The 16392-nt window shown below is 38.8% G+C and overlaps 1 protein-coding gene across 3 annotated transcripts; it reads left to right on the forward strand.

Moving 5' to 3' along the window:
- Positions 1 to 638: 638 nt before the first annotated feature.
- LOC117290630 (phosphatidylserine decarboxylase proenzyme, mitochondrial-like) lies at positions 639 to 16226 on the forward strand. Of its 3 annotated transcripts, none has more exons than XM_033772139.1 (8): positions 639 to 719; positions 1612 to 1715; positions 2815 to 3008; positions 6913 to 7149; positions 9147 to 9290; positions 9898 to 10042; positions 11745 to 11905; positions 14547 to 16226. In XM_033772139.1, exons 2-8 carry the CDS (start codon positions 1619 to 1621, stop codon positions 14793 to 14795), a joined length of 1227 nt encoding a protein of 408 aa, XP_033628030.1. In that variant the 5' UTR covers positions 639 to 719; positions 1612 to 1618; the 3' UTR covers positions 14796 to 16226. The 3 variants fall into 3 exon arrangements, with proteins under 3 accessions (XP_033628030.1, XP_033628031.1, XP_033628029.1); XM_033772140.1 differs by lacking the exon at positions 639 to 719 and adding an exon at positions 1272 to 1288; XM_033772138.1 differs by lacking the exons at positions 639 to 719; positions 1612 to 1715; positions 2815 to 3008 and adding an exon at positions 5029 to 5791.
- Positions 16227 to 16392: the final 166 nt, after the last annotated feature.

Below are 16392 nucleotides of genomic sequence, written 5' to 3' on the forward strand. Positions count from 1 at the left end.
AAGAAAGCTTTCATATGGGTCTGTAAACAAGTTCATTTATTTATGAAAGAACTTGCGTGCAAAGTGGGTGGGGTCTTGTTGGCACAGAGATAGGTCAAAGTTAAACTTTCACCAATATTGCGTTTTCGCTAATAAACAGACTCGGTTACCTCGCTCGCAAACCATCAATAAAACAGTTTACATCTAATGACAAAAGGAATCTTGGGATCTCTGCTAATTTGAACATTTTCTAAGTAGTGCCATTCTACATTAGCCTAGAATTTGCACAACAATGTTGTCAACATTCACTTTTCTCATTATACGTGCCTGTTCCAACAAGATCCTGTCAATGTTGTGTAGTATTTGGATATATAATTCAAAAATTCGTTAAAAGTAGAAAGAATATATAGGAGTCCCCAAATTCCACCTCCTTTAACTACATGGGTTATATTTCCCATAATTTCTGAATATGCGGCCGACCGACGCGGCCGGCTAGCCGCCTGAGCCGAATATGGAGCCGAAAAAAGAAGCGATTGAAAAAGATTTTGGACTTGTACAAGTCTAATTAATTAGTCTGGCGACAAGTTAAGTACAACGTTGGACAGGTGTACGTATACGTCTAAGATGCATACATTCTGCAGTTATTGCGCAACTTCCGTAACCCTTCCGTACACATACACATGTGCGTAAATATGATCACGATGATGTAATACACTTCGAACTGTCGGGACCATCTCTCGGTAAGACCATTGTTTTAAAAACTTTAGCTTGTTTGTTATCCACCACTTTTCGTAACACCGTATCAATTATTAGGGACTTTGGTACTTTTTGTTTTGCTACATTTTGTTGTAAACATCTTTCAAATCAAATATCTGAACTTGAGTTCGTACGTCGTAGACGTACGTAGACCCAGGCAGTGTAAACTGTAACTCACCTCTTATGAACTCACTAACTGGGGCGCTGTACTCCTTTTTTCGAATTTTGACATTAATATCGGTCGTACGACAGAGAATGTCAAAATTTCGAAAAAAGGAGTACATCGCCCCAGTTACTGGGTCTAGCAGTGGAGTTATGATAGCAAAAAGCAATGGATGGAGACCCAGTTACTTGGGTGCTGTTCGCCTTTTTTCGAAAGAAATATTCATTTCAGTTGGTCACTTGGGCTCTGTAGTGTAAGTTGTAATCCTCTTTTCAAAATTTGTCGTTCTCAGTCGAAAATTGCAAAAAAAGGGAGAACAGCGCTCCATTTGTTCGTGGTCTGAGCATGGAGGAAGAAATAGAAGGTGATACAATGACCAGCCTATCAAAGGTTTAAAATTAAACTCTAATTCCGCAGTCGTAATCCTAAATTGTGTTTGATCAACGTAAACAATGACCAGATGGGTGCTAATCCCATAGTCATCGTCTAGAAGACCCAGACTACAGCCGCGGTGCATTGTTGTCTGAGCTACATGTAGCTGAACATGCAGGTAGAATTTAGTAAGAGTGAGGAAATGTGATTACTCCCATTGTTTCGGAGTAGAAATTTTTAGATTTCAATTTTTAGGAGACCCCATAATCTACATAAAAAAAACCAAATACATAGTTAATGATCATGTGAATTATAATAGTTTGTATTTATTTTGCCGTCAGCATAATCATGGAGGTATTTGTACACCGCTGTCGCTGCAGAAAGCAGAGGACATATTGTGCAACTAGAGAGTCACCAAGGATGTACGCAAATGACGCTAGTAAAGGTAATCAGTCGGTTTAAAAGTGACAGTAAACATTTGTTTACAAAAAGAGTGATTTGTGTACAATCCCAAGGCACTTCTTGCAGGCAAGAAACTACAGTTTGGTTAAAAAGTGAAAGAACACAGTTTATTAATTTCAACATCAATTCAAGTTGTAATAACAGACCTGTGTGCTTCGGTTTTGTAAGGGCGAGGGCACCAAGGAACTTTCTTTTTTGATAAAGGGCACCATAAAAGGGAATGGATAATTTCCACTAGAGCATTTGAAGGGCACCAATGCAATGACCAGTGGGTATGGAGACGATCCTCTTTGTTGCCTCTGTCAAGTATCAGAGCATTAATAATGGGACACAGTGCAAACGTTGTTCTGTGTATTAAAATCATGCCTACATGTACATGAAGCCAAGGCATGGATTGCTCTTTTGTATTTTATATGAGATGTCAAAGGTAACATGGTCTATACTAGGCCCCAATTTCATAGAGTTGATGAAAGGCACTGGACACTATTGGTAGTTCTCAAAATAAATATTAGCTTAACAACTTACTTGGTAACAGTCTGCTTGGTAACGATCAATGTAGAGCTGTTGATTATGTTGTGAACTTAAAGCCATCATACACTTTCAAAAAAAAAAAAAAAGGAACAAAAAAGTTCACAGATTTACAAATAACTTACAGGGTGTACAAAAGGTCATGGTGAAAGACTTCTCTTGAAATATTATTCCATGAAATGCTTTACTTTTTGAGAAAACATTATAACAATTATCAATTCTCGTTGTCGAGAATTACAGATTTATTTTAAACACATGTCATGACATGGCGAAACGTGCGGAAACAAGGGTGGGTTTTTCCGTTATTTTCTCCCGACTCCGATGACCGATTGAGCCTAAACTTTCACAGGTTTGTTATTTTATATAGAAGTTGGGATACACGAAGTGTGGGCCTTTTGACAACACTGTTTACCGAAAGTGTCCAATGGCTTTAAGACTAAAAGGCCTGAAGCCTTTTGTTAGGCATAATTTTTGAAAGCACACGAATTTGTTTTGTTCTTCTATTTTTTTCTTGCAACTTTGATGATCATCCGAGTACACAATTTTCTTTGCAGTTCAAAACAATTGGACAAGGCGCATCGGAGCAGCCTTCATGAATTACTGCAAAACTTTAAAGTGGACACCCATTCCTCTTGGAGTAGGCTTTGCGTATATCTGTTACTTACAGTACGGACATATTAAGAAAAGAGAGAAACGGAAACAGTTGAAGGGGGTCACCCCAGAGGAGGGCTTAGCATCGCCGTGGCAGGTAATTATTTCACTTGAAAAATTCCATCTGATAAGTTCAAATTGTGGTCCCATTTTTCTTATTCAAAAAATATGTGCTAAAATAAGATCTGGGCCCAATTTTATGGCTCTGCTTACCGTGAGCAAAGAATCCGTGTGGGGAAGCAGGGAATTCCCCACTTACCTGAAGTAAAGTGTCACAAGAGGGCGCTGTTGAAAATAATAATTTCATTATTTTAAATGCATGTAATTAATTAACTTGTTGTCTTTTAAAGGGAAGGTACACACTTGATAATTGTCAAAGACCAGTCTTCTTACTTGGTGTATCCCATCATAACGATAAAATAACAAGCGTGTGAAAATTTGGGCTCAATTGGTCCTCGAAGCTGCGAGGAAATGATGAAAGAAAAAACACCCTTGTTGAATGAATTTGTGTGCTTTCAGATAAGAATAAAAGACATCTAAGCTAGAAGTCTTTTATTATTTTAGTGAGAAATTACCTCTTTCTCAAAAACTAAGTTACTTCAGAGGGATTCATTTCCTGACCCACAATGTTTTATACTATCAACAGCTCTCCAATGCTCATTACTAAGTCAGTTTTTAAGTAAATATTTGTTTTGAGTAGTTACCAAACGTGTACCTTCCCTTTAACAGTTGAACAAACAGCAATGTCTGTTTTTCTACTTTGAATAGTTTTTAAGTCCTAGTTTCGATGAACAGTGAACACACCATCAATGAACATCGGAAAATTCCAAAATTGTTTTGCTATTAAATGTATGTGCTTTAAGTTAAAGCCTAGTTGGAAATTGCAACCTGTGATTTCAGTGTAATTTTTACAAGACTTACTATTCATTCTAGGTTGGTCCATTTTCTTAAGACATATTGATTAAATATAATTTGCATTATCAATATACTTGAAATATACATGCATGCAATTGGAGTTTTTGTTTATGTACCTTTGTATTGAAGCCAATTGCATTCTGAATATCGATTTATGAGCAATAATCAATTTCCCTTAAAGGCAGTGGACACTATTGGTAATTACTCAAAATAGTTATTAGCATAAAACCTTTCTTGGTGACGAGTAATGGGGAGAGGTTGATGGTATAAAACATTGTGAGAAACGGCTGCCTCTGAAGTGCCATAGTTTTCGAGAAAGAAGTAATTTTCCACGAATTTGATTTCGAGACCTCAGATTTAGAACTTGAGGTCTCGAAATCAACCATCTAAACGCACACAACTTCGTGTTACAAGGGTTATTTTTCTTTCATTATTATCTAGCAACTTCGATGACCGATTGAGCTCAAATTTTCACATGTTTGTTATTTTATGCATATGTTGAGACACACCAACTGTGAAGGCTAGTCTTTGACAATTACCAATAGTGTCCACTGCCTTTAAAGTTCCTAGTTGGGTTAATAGAATTCACAGTTATTATATTTGAAATATGCATGCCATTGGGGGTTTTTATGTGTATTTTTTAATGAGGCCAATTGTTATAGGCCTTTATAGGCCGAGATACATGTATATAAAAAAACAACTGTAAATTTGTAAGCCTGTCATATTTATCAAGCCAAACCAATTTTTAATTAACTAAACGAGAGAGACTTAAATATGTATCATAACATTTAGTTTTGACAAACAGACCACAAAATGTTTTCATACTTGTGGATTTTCTGTGTTATTTTTCAAAATAATTGATCAGGGGGGCATTGAGTAATAAATTTTGGCTTAAAGTTATCGAAATTTACTCCACTCCTTTTGTCCTCATTTACAAAGATTATTGGATAGTGCCTAATTAATTAAACTATGGAAATTATACCAAAAGGAGTGTGAAGTCCAGTGGCCACACTCTTTCCAACCCTACTAAAATCATCTGTATAATAGAACAGGGGAAGAGATTGGGGCAAGTCTAATGTTCACCTGTTCTGGCTGTAATAAATTTGAACGTGTAGATGGATGTCAATGCGTTAAATCACACACAGTTCAGTTTGAACTACACGTTTAGATATCCAAACAAAATATCGCCTGATCGCTGAGGAAACTAACTGGGCACGCGCACAGCGAGGCGAGACGGCCGGACGGACGGACACATGTACTGTTTGATGGGGCGGGGAATGAAATTCGATGTGTTATTGACAGAACGGAATCTATAATCTCATAATTAAAATCATAACATTAAACAAAAACCACACACCACATGTTATATTGTTTGATGAATTGACCAGAGCTTTCGAGACTGTCAAAGGAATGGCGTAACACGGTTTATTTTGTTGAAGAACGCGACCGAGCGACCCAGTCTGTTTCTGTTTTCAGACCGCTGATCGATCGTAACCAACCGCCGGCCGGCGTCTTCAGAAGTCGGCTAATGAGGACAGATTCTTGGACCTCTGGAAACAAGTGACCTCGTCACCTTCTCAACTCAAAATGGCCATCGAATCTCTGCTGGTTATTAGCCAGTTTCCTATGCTCTTGTCTGTCTTCGTTCTACTTGAGCTGTGGTACTTCATCTACACGAATCTCTGCCCCTTCCTGGACCGTATCCCGTATTTCCAGAGACTGAATCCATGCAATGCCTGTCTGCGAATCGGTTTTCACCTCCTGCCACTGGCCCGCTTCCTTGCTGTTCCATCGGACGGCGACCCGGCCGCTTTGCGGCTCCCGATAGATGCTGAAAAGGATGAGGATTTTAACGTGGATTGGCTGTTCAAAGACGATGAGATTAATACAAGTAGCAGCACAGAAAATGGGGAAACAACATCTTCGGATTTTTTGACAGTTGGAGAGGGGAAGTCGACTTCGAGAGTGAGTGGAGTGCAACCTGTTCATGAAAATATTGAAATTGAATAAGAGAAGAAAACGAAACCAAAATGATTGGCTGAGCTGATTACTTGGATTCTTTGGAATTTAATCTTTGCATGTTCATGTGTACAATGTAGTTTTTGTTTGTCAAATTCCAAGTGTCACTGGTCGGCTGGTGATCTTTCCACTGTTGATTCAAATAATTTGTACATTTTTAAATAATTTCTTAATTCTAGGGAGGTGCTTCAGACAAAATGATTTTGCAGGATGCTAAATAAACTATTTCAAATAAAAAAATAGCAGAATTTTTATCCAAGTTTAAATGTTAGTATATGAGTTAGGCTTGGATAAAAGTTACGCCATTTCTTTTGGGGGTCATTACCAAATCTATATGACTTTTATTATCATGATTATTATGAGGTTCTATCTATCTATCTAGTATCTTATCTATCTTCCAATGAGTGCATCCCTTCAGAGGAGTATAGTCGTACTCGGGTGCAAAAGTGCTTCAGCAGGTCAGTTGCAAGTTTGATGACGCTTGCCGAAGCAGGAAATTGTATGCCTAGCAAAGCGTATTTCACCGTTTATCAGGGAATTTTTGCTTCTGCGTAATCCACGTAATTAGGCATTCTACTCTATGCTTACTAACACAGCTAGCCGTGCAAGTGGATAATAGTGGTAGTTGCAGAATTTAATTGGGGGTAAACAGAGCCATGAAGTTTTGCCCTGACATGCCTGATGAGGTTGGTGGGATGGTGTGGTTGCTAAATAGTCAAGTGGTTAGACTGCAGGACTTGCAATTACAAGGTTGTGGTTCGAATCCCCCAGCTAATGTAACCGCTGATTTCACAATGACTAGAATATTATAGTCGGCTAGTTGAATCACACTTTCTTGATTTGTGCAGTTCATTTAAATCATAGATGTTGAACCAATGTTTGTATGAGAGAGATTAGATGATTTCCAGCTTGGCATGTATACAATCATGCATCCCCTTGTTGGAGTTTGCTGAGTTCCCTTTTGGGAAGATTATCTGAATAAAAAAACAAACAAAACAAAAAAGAGTACTGTTGGCCCTAATTACAATTTTTTAATGGCATTCTTTTCCTTTATTTTGTATTTCCAGATAAATGTCTACAAGGCGCTACCATTCCGCTTCACATCTCGTCTATGGGGTCAAGTTAATAGTCTGGATGTACCCCACATGCTTAGGAAGCCTATTTATGGACTCTATGCACGTCTTTTCAACTGTAATGTATCGGAGGCCTTAGTTGAAGATCTGACGTGGTACCAGAACCTTAGTGACTTCTTTCGCCGTGAGCTGAAGCCTGGAGTAAGACCTGTGGAACAAACAAGATCTCTCGTAAGTAGATAAAACGTCACCCATAAAGCCCAATTCAATCATACTTCCTGCGAATGCTATTGCGATACAAATTTTTTGGCGTCATAGATTCGCAAATGATGAATTCGCAACAGTTGAGCTGTGTTCAACTCCTGCGAAACATTCGCTTCGAAAAACAGCTAAATATGGATGTCAAAATTTGCTCTGCATTCAGAGGAAGTATGAACTGGGCTTTATCCTTCGCAGAAAGATTGGCCACACAAGTCTTGTGTTGATGATAAGCTGTGTTTTCAAATTTCAGTTGAAGTTCCTGTAGATCAAGGGCTGGTATTAGAGGTTGTAGCCAGAGCTGTATGGTAGCTATAGACCAATTTATGTGGTGGGAAATAAAGCATTTCTGTTTTCAAGTTGACCAAGGGTGAGCGTTACATCACTTCTGAGTATCCATGTTTTGTTATGGGGCCATCATTGATGAATTGCAAGCTTCAGACAAGATGCCAGCTTTCAAAACTGTTTGTGTAATGAATGGGGCTGTGGAATTTTACCCAGCATTCTGAGCAGAATAAATTGTGCTGCCCAGCACAGATTTTCCCCTATTAAGGCAGAGTCACACTGCAGGGATAATGATCATGACGCAAAAAGACTGCATTCTATTGGTTGACTGAGCTTGCACGTATTCTGCATGGAGCAATTCAACCAGTAGAATTCGTTCACTTTGCATCATGATCGTTATTGTTATCGCTGCAGTGTGACTCGGTCTTCACATGTAGTTCAAGCTATTGTTACTTACATACATGTACAATGTAGAAAAAAAAGTATTGTTTAGGAAACCTGGCATCATGCCTGAAGACATAAATAATGGCAAACAAATAAACATGAAAGCAAAATTGTTGATCCACTTGTCCTTGGTGGACTTTGGACAAATTTTATTTTAGCTCACCACTAAAATTGGTCTAGCTACAACTCATGATCTCGATGTTGTTTGATTTTCCGATTTGATCTCCCTTCATAAATTCAGCTGCCATTCCAGAGTCCATAAGAATCAGATAGTGGGTTTGTTTTTGCTCCTGTTTTATTGTCATTTATTTATTTATTTATTTATTTATTTATTTATTTATTTCAGTTTATCTAGTGCTAAGGTCCAACTGAGTCAGTCAGGTTTAGTTGATGTTTATCGTGGAATGTGGAATGGATGATCAGATTCGTGGCTTTTGTTTTGGTCTTGACGTCATTTCATTGAAATTAAAGCCCCAAAATAAAGTCCTTTTTTTTTGGGGGGGGGGAGGCTCAAGCTGAAAAAGTAGCTAATCATAACATAACCCAATTTAGCTTTACCAAAACAAGGTTGCCAGCCAAAACCATGTCACATATTTTCACTGGTATACTGCTCATTTCTGCTTGGAAGTAATATTTTCTGTTTTAGCAGTTCTATAAACTGAACCCAGAACTGGTCAAAAGACCCTTCCCATCCCAAGATGTAAATTATACATCGCGCCTTTTTGTATTGGCATGATGGTGGCGTGACATGGCGCAGACGTGTTATAGTGCATATCTCTAACATTGGGGGACATATAACTTGCCAACCAATAGTGCAAGGTTGAAGGGAATTGGTGGCATGGTTGGCGTGTGTGATAGCGCTTGCCTCTCACCAAGGTGACCCCGGTTCGATTCCCGGCCAGGGCCATATGTCATGTATGTGAGTTGAGTTGTGCGTTGGTTCTCTGCTGTGCCACGAGGGTTTTCCAGAACATCCAGTTTTCATCCCTCGGGGAAAAATCAAACACTTTTGATCTCTGGCTGTGCTCCGTGGTCATAATGAGTTGATGCCATAGGCGCCCTTGCATGCCTACTTCTCGAACATGTTGTAGCCGCGTCCTTCGCAATCCAGCTCTTAGCTGCGAGTAAGGATGATTAGCCCCCCTAATTATTATAATTTCATGTGAAGGTTCACCATGCACCTATTGTTACCTTTGTGCCCCTTGTGGTTTTTGATTAACTGTATCTGTTTTCATCATCAGGTCAGTCCATGCGATGGGAAGGTGCTCCACTTTGGCAAGGTTGAGAAGGGATGGATGGAACAAGTGAAAGGAGTGACTTACACCCTGCAGGGTTTCCTGGGGCCCAGTATCAGGGGACAGCCACACACAGAAACAACCAGCGAGGTAAATAGATTGTAAGCCAGTTTGAGTTTGCTGATCGATGGTAGACTTTTGGACAGTCCTTTTTCACAGTAGTGCGCGTGATCAGACCTACACATGCAATTATAAGCATGTGCGCACAATGCTCAGAGCCACAAAAAAGGACAGGTGTCTGCTGCCGCCAGCGTCTTGAATGTTTTCTATTCCAGAAGAGGGAACGGGTCTGATTTTTGTTTTTAGAGGTTACCAAGAAAATGAGACTGCAGCTTGCCTGTTCACCAAAGTTTTGAATTGTTACATGTATCATTAATTCTCATACAGTAAGCACGAGAAGGTTAGCTTGATTTTGGTGTTCTTACGATTAGCAGCACTATGAAACGGAAACTAGAGCACTACATGTATGAGCACAAAATCAGCCTTTAAGCAGCTCTATGAAAGTAGGGCCTGGTTATTGCCTTGGTGCCCCTTTGAAGTGCCCTGTACAACTACTTTAAGAAAGACTTCTAGTTTTTCTTACGAAAACCAAATACAATGTACAACATTTGAGACCCTATAAACCATTCAGTGTGGCTTGAATGTAGAATAAGTCAATGTATGCCATTTGAGAAATGTTTCTGATTGTTCATTTTAGATCCCTGAGCACGATTATCAGACGTCGTTAAGCATTAGACCGGGTAATAGCCTGTACCAGTGTGTCATTTACCTAGCGCCCGGAGACTATCATCGATTCCATTCACCAACTGACTGGACTATCAACCACAGGAGACATTTCCCAGGCTAGTAGTAAACATTTGTTTATGACGAACATCTATTTGTTGTGTTCCGTTTTGTAAAGGCTTCAGTTTTTATTCATTTTTATTTTTTAATGAGATATCGCCCAGCTTACATCACGCATTGCCTTTTTGTGTAGTCAAAAATTTGACTCTAAATTCTACTGGAGCATTTCAAGGGCACAAAGACAATGACCATGGGGCACAGAGGCAACTGCCTACATTGCCTCTGTGAACAGTCGTTGCTTACGTGAAATATTAAACCTGAATGTTTGCGCGCCTTTGTGTCGTACAAAAGTACACACACTCTTAAAAATGCGACTTGGTGCAGACCTGAGCAGCTCGACAGAGTTAAATATTTCCATTCTGTGAGGAGTGTTTTTAAAATAATTCATTGTATTGCATGCAGTCGATGCTTAATAAAATGTATAATTGAAAACAATTAATGCTGGCAGGCTTAATGGATTTTATGATAATTACCACATATAACCAACTTTAACACCGGTTCAGGCACAAGCTCCAGAGTTGCGCCGAACCAAATAGATTAGGAGCGACCTGACCCAACTAAATTTTGGTTTTATACAGGCGAACTTAATAAACTGTACATTTACATTAGAGTCGGCTCGTGACAAGATCAATGTCTGAAACAAATTAATGCACTCTGCAGCAGTCGATCTTTCGACTTCTAGCGCGTGCAGTCGCTCCCAACTGTTTCATGTACTTAATTCTGAATTTGGTTCGGCGTGGCTCTAGAGCGCCTGTCTGAAATGGGTGTCAGTCTGCACTAGTCTACCTCAAGTCGCACCTTTTGGTCATTTTGCTCCCCCACTCTTCATCAGAGAATCTGACGCTTTAAATGCAGATTCATCCAGTGTATGAACAATTATTTATACCCACAAAGGGACACGTTTCCTTGGATTGACATTAATACATGTATGCTTAGAAAGATGTTTTAAAAGTAGAATTACAATGCAATAAACACGCCTCAATGTTTGATTTTCTGTTTACTCTGTGTGAACTGATTCTGTAGGCCATTTTGTGGAATCATTAGTTTAGTGTCAAAAATTGTAGCTGGTTTTTGTTCTTGAAGTAAATAGAAAACTCCACAGTTTGCATGTATATTGGTGTGGATCATTTCACTACAAATGCTTTTAAACGCTTTTTATAGTGTCCCTTAAGTTCTTGGTGAAGTGCCACTTAAAGCCACTGGACACTATCCGTAATTACTCAAAATAATTATTAGCATAAAACCTTACTTGGAAATGAGTACTGGGGAGAAGTTGATAGTATAAGTCTAAAATATTCTGAAAAACGGCTCCCTCTGAAGTGACGTAGTTTTCGAGAAAGAAGTACTTTTCCACAAATTTGATGTTGAGACCTCAGATTTAGAATTTGAGGTCTCGAAATCAAGCATCTGAAAGCACACAACTTTGTGTGACAAGGATGTTTTTTCTTTTATTAATATCTCGCAACTTTGACGACCAAGTGAGCTCAAATTTTCACAGGTTTGTCATTTTATGCTAATGTTGAGATACACCAAGTGAGAAGACTGGTCTTTGACAATATTACCAATAGTGTCCAGTGTCTTTAATAAATATGCATTTTAATTTTTCCCAGTGAGGGATAATACAATTTTATCCGTCTATCTATCTGTCTTTATGTATGTAACTGATGCTGATTTGCAGTTGTTGTCCTTCTCCCCTCGCAGGTCTGTTGTTCTCGGTCAATCCAGGTGTCGCTCGTTGGATCCGTGGTCTCTTCAACATGAATGAGAGGGTTGTCCTACATGGTGAATGGGAGCATGGGTTCTTCTCAATGACTGCTGTAGGGGCTACCAACGTGGGCTCCATTGGCATTTATTTTGATGAGGTAAGCAGGCCTTGAGAGTCGTTAGGGAGAGGGCACATCATGTTTCCTGGGCCCAATTTCATAGAGCTGCTAAGCACAAAAATTTGCTTAGCATGAAATTTCTTCCTTGATCAAAATAGGATTACCAACCATTTTTCATTGTGGTTTTCAGGATAAGCAAACAACAGCTGAATACCAGTAACAAGCAATATGCAACAAATTGAAATATGGTTGGTAATCCTGTTTTTATCAAGGAAGAACTTTCTTGCTATGCAAATTTGTGTGCTTAGCAGCTCTATGAAATTGGACCCTGGGCACTTCGATGAGGAAAATTTAAAGGCACTTGACACTATTGGTAATAACTCAAAGTGATTGTTTGAACAAAAACTTACTTGCTTACAACATAGTTTTGAGGAAGAAGTAATTTCTCAGTAAAATATTTGAATTGATTTTGAGTGGTCTCAAAACCAAGCATCTGAAAGCACTAAACTATGTGTCACAAGGTTTTTTTTCTGCTATTATTGTCTCGCAGCTTGACTTCAAATTTTCACAGGTTTGTTATTTTGTGCACATTTTGAGATACACCAAGTCAGAAGACTGGTCTTTGACAATTACCAAAGGTGTCCAGTGTCTTTTAATTTGAACTTTGCAAAGGGCACCACATCTAAAGCACAGGGCACCACAGATACCGCCATGATTATGTTCACACAGGAAGAATAATTCATAATTGGAATGCACAATCTCAGAGATGTTACTGCCAGTAACACTTCTCAGATTCAACTTTGTTTTCATCCCAAACCACATAATTTCAAAGTGAAATGATTCTCAAAATGCTATCGAAAGCTGCTGTACTTATAACCAAGTCAGTTTTTAGTGCCATTGATTTTAAGAGTGATGACCAACTATGTACATGTACCTCCCTTTTTTAAAGACATGGATACTATTGGTACATGTAATTGTCAAAGATCTGTCTTCCCACTTGCTGTATCTCAACATATGCACGATGTAACAAACCTGTGAAAATTTGAGCTCAATCGATCATCGAAGTTGCGAGATAACAATGAAAGAAAATATACCCTTGTCACACGAAGTTGTGTGCTTTTTGATGCTTGATTTTGAGACCTCAAATTCTAAATCTGAGGTCTCGAAATCAAATTCGTGGAAAATTACTTCTTTCTCGAAAACTGGGTTACTTCAGAGGGAGCCGTTTCTCAAAATGTTTTATACTATGAACCACTCCCCATTACTCTTTACCATGTAAGGTTTTATGCTAATAATTATTTTGAGTACTTACACATGGCAGAGATGCCAACATTGAATTTTAAAAAAGAGTAGCATCTCCCAAATGTTAAAGGCGAGCGCATCTTGGGCTCCCTAAACCGATCTTTCTATTACTCTCTACAATGCTAATTAGCTCATTTTCAGGCATTGTTGTGAAATAACAATTACCTGTATGCATCAACAGAACAGCTACAAATGTTTATAATGGCCAGTGAAAGAAAACTTGGAAAAAAAAACCTGATTTCCCTCATCTTCTGACTATGTTTCAAAAATAAATGTAACATAAAAAAGGGTGGCCTTACTTAAATGTAACATAAAAAAGGGTGGCCTTACTTAAATGTTTTTGTTTTAATGATCAGAAACGCAACAACAAGCTATTGGGAGAGTGAGGAGAGAAAAAAAAAAAACGTGTCCGGATTTTGGGCAAAAAATACGTGTCCGTATTTTGGGCATTGTCTGGGCATTGTCTGGACATCGGCGCAACAATTACTGGTAGGAAAACATGGAAACTGTCTAGCTTAGACCTCACAGGCCACTCAGTTGAAGGTATTTTTGTTCAGAAGGTCTCCTTTTTTTGTCGCCATTATTTCGTACTTTTTTTGCCAAGCTTCGATAAAGTACATGTACAGCCAGCGTGGGCACAATAATAGTGGATACATGAGGAATGAGGTTACTGTGACACGTTAGCTCACACACAACCTCATTCCCCACGCACGTGTGCACTATTCCCCCCATCGTGTAATAGAGATCAATGGGTACGATCTTGCAGAAATGCACTAGCGTAAAAAATGCACACTCAGCCGGCCAGCCAGCGGGGGAGGGCACGCAACAATCATGCCGTTGAGACACGTACATTGTTCGAGTGAATTCTCCGCTATTATTCAACACTGCGTTCTAAAATTAAAAGTGTTTTTTTCTTTTCTGTTACAATTGTTTTGATATCTTTCTTAATTTTTATTTCCATTTAATAGTTCATTAGTTGTTTGCATGTATTGTTCGATTTAATAAAATTATATTGGCCGGCTTGTTTAGCGTGTTTTATTGAGTATTATCGTAGCCTCGTAGTCACGGCTCGAAATCGTATTTGCTACGCCCAAATCGTGTATGTTGGTATCTCTGCCAATAGTGTCCACTGCCTTTAATTGCTCAAAATTACTTTTAGCATAAAAAACTTACTTGGTAACTATGGAAAGGTGTTGACAGTATAAAACATTGTGTGAAACAGCTCTAAAGTTTCACAGATAGTCATTTTGTGCATGAGTACATGTACATGTACATACACGTATGTTGGGATACACCAAGTGAGAATAAACAAGTCTGTGACAGTTACCAAAGGTGTCTACGGTGCCTTTAATGAGTATGGCTCTATTTTATGCATTAGGATCTTCGAACCAACGTTCCAGGCAGGTTCAAGACAGGGGAGTACTATGACCACCACTACAATCAGTCTTCTAACAACAACACCAAAGATAATGCACCAGAGGGAGTCCAAGTAGTCAAAGGAGAGGGCGTCGGAGAGTTCAATCTAGGATCAACGATAGTTCTGATCTTTGAGGCACCGAAAGATTTTGAATTTTCCTTCAAGCCGGGGGAGAAGATTCGCCTGGGAGAGGGTATTAGTTCACTTTGAGGATGAGTTGGTCTTTGGTTTAGCAATCCTATCAGGAAAATGTCACCAGCAAGAGCCTTCTTCTTTGGTTCAACTCTTCTTTAGAATAACAACCCAAGGAAGGATTAATCAATTGAAGAAAAATCAATTTCTTTTTCGGTACTTTTGCTCAAAATGCAACTATTTGTTGAGAAGAGAATTTTAATGTTAGGACAAAATGCCTAAGTTCTGTGAAAATTGCATTTCACATAAAACGTTCTTGCTGTTGTGTCAGCCTGTAACTTAAAGGAGACAATTGATGTAGTCATTGCCTTGGTTTCTGTTGAAATGTTATGATGAGAAAATGTAATATTTTCCTCTGGAGGTGTCTTTAATCCAGGTGTTATCTTTGACCTAATGAAGTGCGAAGACGGGTACTTTCAAATCAATTTAGAGTGAAGTTCGTTCAGACTTTCACTCCCAAAAGAGCGAAACTGACGCCACTCGCACAAAATTGTCCCTCTTTTATATTATGAGAGTAATATTGATTTGCTTAGCTACTTTGTATGCGTAAGAAATTATACGATTGAGGCAGGGGACTTCAGGTGGACTTCTGATCATGCTGGTCATGTTGGTTGTGCATTTTTCTATAAAGCCCACTTCATACTTCATGCTCGATACAAATTGGAGATACCTGCCCTGTTTTGGCAGTGAATGTTTCGCAGGAGTTGAACACAGCTCAAGTTTTGCAAATTATTTGTTGCAAATTTCGCTTCGCAGGAAGTATGCACTGGGCTTACCTTGACACTTCAATGGTCAATGGATTTATATGTATGTGTGGAGATACTTCAAGGTGATGTGTACAGTAACAAAAGTGTACATTCTTATATTATCTGTAACTTTATGGGAGTTGAGGGACAAAACATTTACAATTTATGTATTTTTTACTAGATGTATATGACTTTCTTTTTCACTGTGCAGAGTCACAAAATGAGCACCTTTTGAAGGTTGCCGTGTCTGAATTAGGCCGTATCCGAATTGACGTCTTCAGCTGTTGCTAAGGATGTCCTATGCCTCAACGCATGATGAAGTGAAATTGGAGCCGTAGCCTAGCTGTAGCTGCCAATTCGGACATGGCCTAAGAAGTTTTCCAGAAGTTTTACAAACGTGGACGGGGGACTGCTGTAAGTTTTTACTTTGCCTTGTCAGTGAAGTGATCACTGAACAGGTTAAACTTAAAGTATCACTTTATTTAACAAAGCCCGTACTTAACCTCTATGTATTAACAATTTAGGTAAATAGTGTGGAATTCCCATCTGACTACAGTGAATGTATTATGACATTCTTATGAACTGATGTACATGTACAACAGTGGTCCAACATGGTCCCAAAACCATTAAATAATGTGAATTATAAACGAATAACAACTGTGCAGTCATTTTGTGTGTGATTAAAACTGCTGGACTGAACCCTCTTATTTATTTTTTTAATTTTAGATCCAAATTGGATAAGTACACAAGGCTAAAGGCCTTGTTAACAAGGCTATAGCCTTGCACATATTTTCAGGCAAAATTTGACGAGTACACAAGGCTAAAGGCCTTGTACATATTTTCAGGCAAAATTTGACGAGTACACAAGG

This window comes from Asterias rubens, chromosome 5, assembly GCF_902459465.1.
Source record: "Asterias rubens chromosome 5, eAstRub1.3, whole genome shotgun sequence".
Classification (NCBI taxonomy): Eukaryota; Metazoa; Echinodermata; class Asteroidea; order Forcipulatida; family Asteriidae; genus Asterias; species Asterias rubens.

Bases quoted from the DNA above. Each gene is read 5' to 3' on its own strand.
- LOC117290630 (XM_033772138.1), top strand. From the start codon at position 5,414: ATGGCCATCGAATCTCTGCTGGTTATTAGCCAGTTTCCTATGCTCTTG. The intron at 9,291-9,897 runs GTAAATAGATTG...TGTTCATTTTAG, and splicing joins ACACAGAAACAACCAGCGAG to ATCCCTGAGCACGATTATCA. The intron at 10,043-11,744 runs GCTAGTAGTAAA...CTCCCCTCGCAG, and splicing joins CCACAGGAGACATTTCCCAG to GTCTGTTGTTCTCGGTCAAT.